Consider the following 13182-nt stretch of genomic DNA (forward strand, 5'->3'; position numbering starts at 1 on the left):
TTCATCCTGGCTGTCCTGTCTAAATCAACTTTACCTTCATTTTATTTCCCTCCCTTATGTTAGCTGAAAGAACTCTGGAGCCCATGAGATCCATGTGACCTAAATGACTTCACTACTGCATCATGAGAAACCTGCTTTCCTTAGATGAAAAAGCCAGCAAGCCACCCTCACACCACCTTCCACCTGACTTAGCTTTGTAACAGAGCTACCACCCAGAAAAGTCACCAACTCTTGTTCTTAAGTGTTTGTCCAGCACACTCTGCTACAATTCTCATGCACTACTTCCTCCTGAAAATGGCCACCAGAAAACTCTCTGAAAGATGCCTGAGAGCTGTCAATTACCATCAGCCCCAAATACCTCAGTGATAACACAAAAAAGGATAAACAACTGGGAAAAGACCCTGTTAGTACCCAATGCTCAGTTAAGATCTCTCCTTGACTAGGAACCTGAAAGATACTTTCCAAGTTTATTAAGTCTCTAAACTTGCAGTATTTAATTCAGACCTGAAATCCAGCCTATCTCAACTCTCTTAAACAGCTAGAAGTTCTCATGTGGTTCTCAGCAGTTCGCCTTTCCCTTCCAGTTTTCCCAAATATTCCAGCTCTGACCCACTTATTATCACTACTGCCTTAGAGGGAATTGTCTTACCCTGATACCTTGCCTAGGATGATCCTTCTTTTCACACACCCATCCCTCTCCAGCAGTTCTGCAAACTGAGGTTTCCTATCTCCACTTACAAAGCACTGTCATTTGGCCTGAGATGTCAGTTCCTGCCTTCCCATCCACCTGTACTGCCAATTCCCATCACACCATCTCTAGTGCAACTTTTCAAACAAGAACCACTGCACTTTTCTCCACACATGCCCTCCTGCTTGGGAAACCTCATTAACTGTAAGCGGGCTTACCAGAACAGGAAATTCCAGAAGGAAACAGATGAAATTGCATGGAGAGAATGGGACCTGAGCAACACAAAGAAAGCAGCAGAGCTCTTTGAAGGCAACCAGAAAGCTCAGATCTTGATGGGGACTGGAGTTACTAGTCTTCCACAAGCAGACCTACTCACATAACTTATTCACATTCCAGCAACATTATACAAGTAGACCTGTAGGTCTCAAAGACCTAAAGGGGCAGAAGGTAGAAGAGGCGGACAGTAGACTACCATGAAAGCTACCTATGCAGGCATGGAAGAAAACTCTAGCCAGATAGACAAAAGAAAACCAAATATTCCAGTCTGTTAGAGCACATACCTACTAAAACCTGCATGCAGTTCCAGCTTTCCATACAGCACCCAATCATTGCAAGAGAAATTCCTTATGGAGGTCAAGCAGTTCAGCCATGCACACAACAGCAGCACATCAGTGGCACCCTTCATGCCTCGGGATACAACACTGCAGTGCTCCTCTGAATGTCTTGGAGTTAATCAAGGTACACAATTATCTTCTCCATGGGCTTAATTTACAAAGCTAGGAGTTGATCTGCCCAAGGATCATTCTGTCCACAGCACTCTAAATGGGTAAGAACATGCACAAATGCATTTATCGGTTTAAGTAATTTGGTGCAACGGGACTTCATCATGAGCAAAGAACATTCCCTCCAAAACTCAGGCACACTTTTTTTATTCCTATGTGAAAGCTAGAGTTGTCTGTATTTATAAAGCTATTACAGAAACTGGGGCATTAACAGGTCTGGCTCCATCACACAACATTGGTGAGGAGTGTACATCAGTAAAAGCCTGTAACTTTCAGCTTCACACGGCACTGTGTGAAGTGGTGACCCCTTTATTTAAGCTCCTGATAGTGAGACATGGAGTCCTCCTAAACTGTTAAAAGCAGATATTTGTTCCACATCACTGCACAAGTGCTGATGCCTCCATTTGCAGTGAGATTTCCAATTAGACCCAACACGGCTATGTCACTTGATATTAGTCAAATGGAGAGTCATGGCAATACATGGCAAAATCACTTTTAATGGAACATAGTTCTAAGAGACACACAAAGAACTATGACAATTAGCAGAAAGCTGATGTCTAACATACAATTAACAGTAAATGCAGATATTACTCAAACAATACAATTTCCAAATGCACTGAGCAGAAGCAACTGTAGGTTTCCCATTTACTACTACCAGGGTCTCAACCACCAGCTGACTGGCACGAACGTTCCTAGCCCTGGCAAGGCTGTACCACCACAGTTCACCTCACAACGCTTCCACAGCCCAGAGATCCTGCCAGCCTTCACACTCCTGCACATGTCCTGCCGTTGGAGCAGCCACAAGAAGTGTGTGGCCAGGCTGGATGGGGCTTTGAGCACTCTGGTCTAGTGGAAGGTGTCCCTGCCAATGGCAGGGGGGGGTTGGAACTAGATGATGTTCAACGTCCCTTCCACCCCAAGCTGTTTATGGGTCTATGGCAGAATGGGGCTCTACTATGTAATATTTCATGGTTTCTGCAAACTTCTCTCCACAAAGCTACTTTTGGAGATGAAAAAGCATTAATAGCCACAAAAATTTTCTTTCTCACACTTAATGCAAGATCCAATCCTACACATTCTTTTCTCTGGCTAAAATCCCAGCTACTCTATAAAAAATTATCTTGCTTTCCATGCTCTGATAACTGGGAGTCTTTGCTCTGATTCTTGAATACTCAAATGTTGCTTTGTTTTAAAGTTTCATGTTTGGCACAAAAGCAATACCAAATGAGGAACACAGCAGGTTTTGCCTAGTTTTTAAAAAAAAAGAGATCTCATCTAGAAAGAAAGTAATGAATGATTTGTGGGAGGCAACACTCATTTGGACAAAATCAGAGACTACATGTCTCCACTGTGTTCCCACACCTTCCCTCTTGCATTTAATGATATGGCCACAGACCAGACAACACATGGTATACAAATACATGAGGTAGCTTCATACAAACTCACACACAGCACACTTCCAGCCACCAGAAATCTGGAGCTCTGAGCGAGTCAAGTACAAAGATAAAACTGTGTTAAGCCCTCAGATAAATTGTAACTAGTACCTTGGGTGACTCCTCTGAAAGTCAACACATATATCTTTGAGACAAACCCAAACTGCTGTCATCACTGGCACCTCAAAAACATTTATATGGTAGTCAATTCATATAGGTACTTCTGACATTGGGACAGTTACCACTTATGTGCTAATCCATTTTGTTAGAAAACAAGTTTTAGGCCTTAACTGTTAACAATGATGTGGTGGATGAAACTAGATGATGAGCCCAAAGGCCCCTGCAACCTGAGTTACCCTGTGATCCCATGAGCTGATCCTACTGCCACGCAGGAAATGTTACCTTTCACTCCCAAAATGCAACTGCTGCAGAAGGAGGGCTGTCAGAGCCAGAATCAGGTATCTGAAACAGCAAAGTAACCCTGCACCAGACTGCCTAGTCTAGTGGGCTGTTCCTCCAAAAATACATGCACTTAATGCTAAGAACACACTGGAAGGCTAAAAAAAAAAAAAGCTATTATCAGGTATTTTTTAGTCTTATTTTTAAGGAAGAGATCATTTTACTGGTCATCTAACATTCATCTAATATTCTTTCCTGTCCCATAACTTCTGAATTCTTTGGCCACTTTTAGCAAACTTTTACCAACCTAACGTGGTAGGACAAACGAGATAACAAAGATGATATGCTCTTACAAACATAGTAACCAAAAGAGGTTTCATTAAAAGACTTCTGCATGATGAAAAACACAGCATTAGACACCAGCAAATCTACATAGAAAAAGTCAAGGGAAATGAGGCTTCATAAAAATTCTCTGTTTACAAAATTACTTAATTACAACTAGACAAAATCAGAAGTAACTAGAATCCACTGACAGTGGGACTGTCAGTAGGCAATATTTTCATGGTGAAGTTCAAAAGGCGAGACAAGAATGGTTTTTAAGACAACTTAAAGGAATATCCCACAGAGAAGACATGGAAGAGTGTGCATACTTTTAGTGGAGAAGCTAACAGAATGGTGTTGGTGGGAGGACCCCAGGGGCTGATGAATATTTCTTTCAGCATCAAGAGGACAACAGAACTCCAGTGAACAATCTAGAGACTAGCAAAAAAAACCAAGTTACATTTAAATCCACCACTGGCACTAACCTTCTGTTCAAGTCATGACAGAGAAAGTGAGGACTGTCCTATACTCACCCTGCTACCTACTAAACACAAAGGGACATGGATCACACATGCATGTAAGTGACTGCTAATTCCAAACCAAAGGCAACAAGCACAGCATGAACAGTCTCTGTAAATCACTTTGGGATTTCTGAGGACCAAAACCAGTACACTGTTCAAAATATTTGTGTTTATCCAAAGTGTTCAAGCAGTTTCAGGTATAGTAACATACCTGTTCTACCACACAGACTGGACTGAAATGAACCTTCCCTATCACTGTGCATAATCCCTATTACTCTATACTGTACATAAACTATTCAAAATCATCACAAGATCTATTCCAAAACCAAATGCCTTGTCCTTATTTATTCATCTCCAAGAGTTTTCCAACGTTCTTGCTGCAGGCAACTTTCACCCAACATGCAGACTAAATTTACTCACAGTCATAATACCCTTCGTTCTTGTGCTAACCTTGCCCTTTAGATCTAATAGTTCTTTCTCCTCCCTGAGGTTCACCCCTCTGATGTATTTATAGACAGCAGTCATATTCCCTGTCAGCCTTCATACTGTAAAATAAACAAGCCAAACTTTTAGTCTCCTCTGGTTAGGGAGGCTCTCCAATCCCCTAAACACTCCACTAGCCCTTCCCTGCACCTGTTCCAGCTGGAATTCCTTCCTTGCAGACAGGCAACTAGAACTGTACAGCACATGCCACAGAGAGCCCAACAAGGCACTGTACAATAGCATTAGTACACCCTTATCCCCACAAAAATAAATCCCCAATAATCTGCCTTTTCCACCGATGCATCAGCTGTGACCCTCAGCCTGCAGTCAAGCAACGCACACCAAGGTTTCCTGAGAGCTGGGTGACTGTGTTAGACCTCTGAATAAATCCTGGTGACAAGCACTGAAGTGCTGCAACTGAAACACTACACCAGCATTAAAGGAATAGCTTTATCCTCTCAATTTAGTAACCACAATGGTTCGGTCTGTTGTGTGTTGACCGGTCCCAAATGAGAGCCTGTTTGGCCTTGCCAATGCTGAGGCAGCCACTCTACCAAACAGGCAAGAAAAAATAGATCTAACACAACAAAACAAACAAAAAAAAAAGGCAGCAACAGACAACACTTGCTAGTTCCAGGGCTAAAATCCTACAGGAACTTAGTTTGGTCAGAAAATGAAATCAGACGCTCAAATCTCTACAAGCCAGAAGGATATGGAAGGGAAACTTTTACTTTATATCCCATTTTTCTACTCATCTCTCACCATCCACTAAAGGTCACCAAGGATACCAAGTCAGCCAGACCTTGAATGTGCCACAATTTTGTAAACAAACTTCTGTTCCCTTTATTTCAACACTGTGTCTCTACTCTTCACACTCTCTTGGGATCCTGTAGGTTCTCAGTATTTATATTGGAATTGGTAATACCTTGGCAAACAACTCAAAGACACTGTTGTCTGGTACACTAAGGCTCACAAGCTTTTTGTTTCATGCAACCAACAGCACATCCACATTGTGCATAAAACAAAGTATTACTACTCCACTACAGTTCTTCCCACTGCAGCCAGAAAAGGACAACCCTTCCTGCTACAATCAGTCATTATTACCTTTCAAGTGTGAAGAAAAAGCCACAGGGAAATTCTAAATGCTGACTTGCTACAGCAGTTAATTTTTTCCCTGCCCTGAATACAAAGGATTGGAGCTAGTACTGCATTTGATCTATCCCAGCTGCTCCCATCTCCTGTTCTGCACTGCACCCTCCGTGGCACTCCCCACACTACTGATACCATACAGGTAAGAGCTACACCATAATCCCATCAAATTACCATGCAGTGAGTGTTGAATGGCAGGTCCAGCTTCTGGAGCCAGGGAAAAACCAAATGATCAGCTGGACTGGGAATTAACATCAATGCTTACAAGAAACTGGATATCCTGGAGCCAAAACTCTGCTCTTTCATAAGTTTAGGGCAGGAAAATCCAGTTATTAGGAGTATGCCAGCACAAAAGCCTAAAAATAAGGATTGGACGCACTCCATAAATGTAGTTCAAACCCAACGAGTCTTTAGTCCTTCCTAAGGTAACTCCTCTCCCCACAAGAGGAGACATCAAAACCAGTTTTTGCCAAGATACCTTTTGCAATATGGGCATACACAAGGAATAGCCTCTACTTACAAGTCCAGATCTCAAAGTCACTCTTCCTTCATAGTCCAGTTATCATATCAAAACTAATTTAATTCATTTTTATTTGCAATTTTAGCCTCTGGTAAAGAGGTTTTAAGGGATCAAAGTACTAAATGAATGTACACATTACTGATCTTCATGTACCCCCAGCATCACAGGCTAACAGCAGCTGCTGTAAAGGAAATCCTTTACAAGTTCCTTTTTCTTCCCCAGATGGTGACGTCCTTTTCCCCCATGCATTAAATACTTAACAAAACACACTTACCAAATTATCATATCAACCCATAACCATGCATGATAATTATTTCTTAAATCAGGACTTCTTCCACTGCATTTCAACCAAAATAAACATGGTATAGAGAACAAATGTATGCTTACAGTGAACAACCATTCATCAGCTTAAGTAACTCTAATGGATGTCACTTCAAACTAAGCCTGCACCATCTGTTCTACCCCTCAATTAGCAAAGCAAAAAAAAAATTATTCAATACACAGTTTAAGAAAGCCAGTTAATTTATGTATGTAAGTTTTATTTCTCTTCAGTTCAGTGAGGCGTGCTCTTTTAATGCTTGATATTCAGAAACAGATCAGAATGGACGGCTGCTTTCTCTAACACTATTAGGAATTCTGTCAGGGGAAATAAAATTTCCCTGCAGTATTTCACCACACCAAAAAATTTCTCTGTAACATCTCACCATATATTTTATTTTTAAGAGCATAATGTCTCTGTAAGTAACAACATCAGCTAAACAAATCACATCTGAAGTCCTGCATACATGAACACAAAGCAAGCTTAAGGACACAGCCCAGCCTGACAGACTGGGTCTACCAGAACAGCAGGAGGCTGTGGATGTGGAAGTGTCCTCAGACATGGGGGTCTGTTAACCATGTCAGTCCCTAAGTCCCCACTCAGAGGCAAAACCCAGTCCTGCAGGCTGCTGGGCACAGAGCCTCACATAGATTAGTTGCACTGGGTAAAAGGGATCATCCCATGCAAGGGTGAGATACTCTCCCTGGAAAGCAAACCCTGTCCAGTGAGAGCAGTGCAGACCCAAAAAAATCACTCCTTGTCAGAGTGCATGGAAAAAAAAAAAGTTTCATCCAATTCCTTACTGCAAACCTCCACCCAGTTTCACTTCAAACTGGCCTCTCCTACCACTCTGCAACACAAGAAACATTGACTAGAATCTCTCTTTAATATGTTGGATCCTGACCTGCTTGAAGGTTGTCACCACCAAATCTCTAAGTCTACTTCACTCCTGGGCATTTATGGAAAAGCAACTAGCAATAACAAGGGCTATTTCCCATGTAAACCTCAACTCCAACAGCCCAGGCCACACATCCCAGGGAAGAAAAATGAGCAAGAGACCTCATCAACATTGCTAGATGGGGACAACAGTACAATACTGTCGTGGAGAAGCGGGTCACTGCCAAACACCCTCGGTTCACCTCTAGGAATATCAGGTTGGTAGAAAATCACTTTAAGATCCTGGACATATTACTTTACCCTTACACCTCGAGAGGAAACATCAATGACACATCCTAGTCTGGGTACAGAGAAAGGCACATCAGCCAGAGATGAGCCAGGAGATCCCGCACACTTAACAGCAACATTACTAAATAGTGCCACAAGCAGCTCAGAGAGAGATTGCTCACCAAGGGATTACCGACATTTCAGCCCTCTCCCTTGCTGCAGGATTGTGAAGCTGGGAGGACATGCTGAAGTCCCTGACACTGCTGTGCTGTTCTGCTTCATGTCTCAAGACAGACAGCTGTGCAGGCCTTAGTTATTGTTCAGAGACTCAAAGCTCAGCAAAATAACTCCCTTTTATGCTTAGCAGGGGAAGAAATGGAGTCAAGCAGAACTACCATCCCAAAACAGCACAGAGTAAGCAAACAAAACACATGAAGAAACAGAACAGCGGCAGGATTCCTCCTTGGTCTGCAGCATCCTAAAATACCTTCCCAGCCCAACCTGGTTGGTGTAACACATGACTCCTACTGCCCACACAAACACAGGCTGTTTGCTCCAAGTAACTGTGCTTCAAAGAGGAGTAAGAGCTCTCAAAGTGAATTCATCTCTCACTCTGCTCTGTTCTTCTGTCTTCCACACACCTATAAATACTGCTGGGAAAACATAGGGCCAGGCAGTGCCTGTTGGGTGCAGTTCAAGAGCGCTCCTGGCAAGCACAAACACTCAAATGGGTTTGCATTGGACCTCAGTGCCTTGCTTCATACAACCATCCTTAGGTTTCCTTGACTTGAAAAACACCTTGAACTATCCAAGCACCTTCTGTACCTAAGGCAGCTGCCTGTTAGGAAGCAGGAACCAGTGATCAGGTCACAAGACCATTTATTACAAGAGTTTCAGAGGGCTGAGTGCTATCAGAAGCATGTTAGGTCTCACTATGTTTCACACATGATGTTTTTACAGACTTGGACAGCAACATGGAAAGAGAAGCATCTCTGCCCTCCATCACTTTCTTGCTGCATCACTTGAAAAAGATTACATTGTCTCCACTCAGGGTGCTGAGGTCAAGGACTTCACGAAATATTGTCATGTTAAAACAGACACAGAAAAACACCAAAGCCTAAAACCACCAAAGATGGTCATGACTTACACAGCTCAGAATTGCATGCCAATGAAACAGCTTGAGCCCTTCCTGTCAAGGTGTAATAATTTCATCATCAGCTCAAGCTCCTTCTAATTCAAACTGAACCAGTTTACCTTAGAGATATCACTTCTCTTTGGTTCACTGATGATTCCTTGGTGATATCATGTAAGCACAAGTGTACAGTTAGATGAGTCCCAGACAAGCAGGGGCCACGAATCAACTGGATGTTGTCCCAAGAAAATGGGTCTGTTACACAAACTCGGTCTAATTCTGAGACCACATGCTTTATCACTGAACTGTAAGGAAATTTCAAATCCTGAAGGTGATCTCAATCTTTGTTTTCAGCTGATACTTTTTCAAACTAAGGGACTGAGATGAGAAGAGAAACAGACTACAAATGTAATGTCTTTTTCAGCTGTGACCAAACAACTGCAGTTTATCTCTCCAGATGGCTGTTCTAGGGCAGTGATGCTTGGGCTTTCAAGGTGGACACACTAATCCATGAACTGGATCAGATGACACCAGCCCCCCTGTGCTCCCTTCCCACCAGACAGAGCTGAGCATCTGAACCCCCACCCCACAAGCAGTCAAGAAGAAAGGGGACAAAAATGCAGATGAAGGTACTAAAAGAAGGAAAGAACTGGCACATGATGGTGCACTAAGGCCTGGCTGGATCCTGAAGCAGATCTCACCACATCACAAGATAGCCAGCTTGCCCCATGCAAGGGCTTCACATCCCCTATTATACTCATTCACTGAGAAAACAGTCTCCAGATATCCGAGACATGTCTCTGTTATGCTTACTAGAACTTATTAATCACAGCAAATGCTATCTATAGAACACATACATTAATGAACAGCCAGCTCAGCAGCATGAGTTCTGGAACAGAGTCACTGCAGTACAAAAGTGCCACCAGTTTGTTACTGGAAAATGAATACCTCAGTGATCACTGTAAGCGTGCAGTTCAACAGACAAAAGACTGGGAAGGGGAGCAAGTTATCTGAAAAGAAATTCTGCAAACTAAGAGTGACTCTGGAATTGCAAAGCACTGCATAGCTCTGTGATCCATATCAGTTAGTAAAAATCCATGCAAAAAGCACATTTTGTAACAATTTCAATTTTACTGTGATAGGGTTACCCTTCCACTGAGAATCATGGAAGTCTGTAAGAGAAAGCCAGTGAGCAAGAAAAACGGGAATAAGAATATGCAATTTCAGAAAATTCTATGTACACTGTTCACAACAGCAAACTAAAAAGTTCTTCATGTGCTCCAGCAGAATGGATCCTCTATTGAGACCATACTGATTTTGGCAGTTGTGTTTTTAGTGTTTGGGGTTTTTTTTCCCCCAATATGTCAAACAGCTTCTACTACAGCTGCTTGTTGACAAAAATGTAGAGGAAAAAAATGCAGCTGTGCAGAACACATTAACCAACACTCTGCAAACTCACACCACTTCTCAATCAAAAGTTCTGTTAAAAATAACTTAAATTAATTTGAAGATATTGAGCTCCAGAGCACTTGCAACCTACACAGCCACCCCCTCCTTCACTTCTCCAGGAGTTCACAAACTTCAGTACAACCTTCAGTTAAGTATGTTCAGGCTCAGCTCTGTAGGAACTTTCTCTCTCAGATTTTCCTGGACTTAAGAGACAGGAACAAAGTCTCCTATTACATCCCATACAATATCTTAAGTACCCCTACTGGACTTGTCCAAGTGCCTCAAGAACAGACCAGGACAGGAGTTTTCTAAGCCACAGAGGAGAAGCTCTACCCACTCCCACAGTACTCACTGTGGTAGGACTTCCTCACTAAGACCTGCAGGGAGATGAAGCAACGTAACAGGGATAACAAGGCAGTGGAGTTCCATGTCCTACCAAGTCATTTCTACACTATCACACTCAACAGAAGATACATACACACACATTACCTTTCTTGAGCTAAGTACAATTGATCTATTGTGTCTAAGTTGCCCAGAGAAAACAGGGAAAAAAGTCTGGCAAGATTTAATGACAATGAAAAATACTGCTGTTTATATATGCTTTTTGTAGTTTTATAAACTCTGTTAATATCGCAGGAAATCAACACTGCTAACTACTGGGATGATCTAAGCGTGCCACCACGTAACAAGGTACACAAAGAAACCAGGGTATTACAAACTATGAACACCAAATATAAATCCACTTGTGCTTAATACACCATTTACTGAATTCTTACTGCCTTGAGTCCTCAATATCATCACAGCTACCAAGATGTGAAACAGCAGTGGTGGATTCAGCATAATTACCAGCTTACAGAATAGTACAACAGCATGTCTACCATACAACTTTCACTTACATCAAGTAACACTTAACATCAAAACTTCTGACAATAATCACATTCCACCTGACAATTCTTACCTTATAATTGCTGGAATTTACCCAAGAAGTGGCCAGTCCATCAACCATTTTATCCAGCATAGTCTGATCGTGTTCAAGGTCAGCTGACTTCTGTTTATCTGAGAAGTAATCAATCAATTCCTGGCCAACCTGAAGTCTCTTTCCAACATCCTTCTGCAGCACCTGCGCCAAGCAGTACTCCATACTGGGCTCCATAGTGTCTCAGAAATACAGCACCAGCAAGAAAGCCAGAGGGCAGCAGGCCCAAAAAATCCCTCTATAAAAGTACGCAGGAGGTCGCCTCTTTCTTCGATGAAGGTTACTGAGGGTCTGGGTTTCAAAGATGCAATTCTGAGAATGGCAACAATGCACCATGTGTGTGTGGACAGCAGCTGGCAGGATATTAAAAGTCCAATTTAAATAACTAGTAATAGATGAAGCAACGAGCAGTGCTGTACTGTTGAGTCTGCAATAAATCCCAATTCAGCAGTCCATTCTGAAAGAAATGAAAAAGAACAGTATTATAGGTTAAATTAAAACTGGAGGAAAAAAAAAAAAGACAAGACTGAAAGCATGTCACAAAATAGGTTATTCATATACAGCTGCCAAGCTGTGGTAAGTCAGATATGAGCAGCATTGTTCTATTTTAAGGAATCAAACAAGGTAGGTCAGGACAAAAACCTTTGGTTATTCTTTAACAACAGCAGTTACCCATCAGTTCCCTCGAAGTTTTAGGGAGAGACAGTAAATCTGTGGCTTAAGTAGCAGCTGATTAGTAATCAATACTACTGCAACTGCCACCATCACCATCTACCCTCAAAGGTGGGGACAAAATTCTTAAAGCAGATCACCACGAAAACCCATCTACTTTAATGAGTGGTCTGGATCCTGTTTTGACTGTTGGCCTTCAGCAATCCATGTAATCAGCTGGTCAGCAAGACACAGCACTAACACTGAGCTCCAGGAATGTAAAACAATCAGTCTTAAAAAACTAGGTGCTCAAGCTGTTTCCAGGCTGAATTCTGTTATATCCCAACTACAGGTGTACAAGAAACAGCACTAGCACAGTCTAAAGGCAGTTCAACCAACAGTGCTTGTGGTGTCCTGAGAACCAAGGCCACACACAAGGATGGCCAGGCCAAACTTTGCTGCCACTCATTCTGAGGTAAACTTTTGGCTTATGCCTAAAAAAATTACTGTAAGTTTAGGGTTTGATTATGTTCCTCAAGTCTAGAAACTCTCCTGTCCAAGGACTTCATTAGGGAGGAACCCACTTGCAGGCCTTTTATTGTCCCTCCATCTGCAGCCAAATGAACCCCTCCAGGCAGCCAGGGAAGAGACTGGAGAGCCTGATCTCCACCCTCCCACAGATCAGGGCTCTTGGCATCACCATACTGCTTCCTGAAGCACTCCCTCATCACAGGTTAGCTCTTTCAGGAGGGGGTGATAAAAACCCAGGGTGTCTTTTTGTTTCCTGGCTAATAATACCCAAAGCTAGAAATCTGCCCTACTTTTTCCGCCAGCATGAGGAAAGCAGGTCACGCTCAGAGCAAGGGAAGAGGCTGTGCAGCAGACACCTGGTTCAATAAACAACTGGAAGGAAGCTGGAGGCACAAGTTCACTAATTGGAAGCACCGGGGCAGCAAATCTAAATACCTTCTGTTTGAGCAAATAAGGCCTTCACAAAAGTCTTAATAAAAACAAAGTAGACCTGACAGCAGATGAGATGCACACAAGAATCCCAGCCTGGAAACAAAAGCATCCCTCACACAGAGTATTTCAGTTCATTATCTCACCTCCATCCTCCTTGCCCAGACTTACATACTGCCACATCTTACCACCACCAAGCACACCATCTAGATTCAGCACTGAGGTCTTAAGCTTC

At 42.5% G+C, this 13182-nt stretch overlaps 1 protein-coding gene across 37 annotated transcripts in view; it reads right to left on the bottom strand.

Annotated features, from left to right (window-relative positions):
• CLASP1 (cytoplasmic linker associated protein 1) overlaps positions 1 to 13182 on the bottom strand; it is a 174313-nt gene that overhangs the window by 150799 nt on the left and 10332 nt on the right. For all 37 annotated transcript variants that reach the window (XM_064661379.1, XM_064661380.1, XM_064661381.1 and 34 more), the window contains exon 2: positions 11319 to 11793. In XM_064661379.1, the coding sequence (XP_064517449.1) occupies positions 11319 to 11513 (195 nt within the window). In that variant the 5' untranslated portion in view covers positions 11514 to 11793. The remainder of the gene's footprint in view (positions 1 to 11318; positions 11794 to 13182) is intronic.

This window comes from Pseudopipra pipra, chromosome 7 (genome assembly GCF_036250125.1).
Source record: "Pseudopipra pipra isolate bDixPip1 chromosome 7, bDixPip1.hap1, whole genome shotgun sequence".
Lineage (NCBI taxonomy): Eukaryota > Metazoa > Chordata > Aves > Passeriformes > Pipridae > Pseudopipra > Pseudopipra pipra.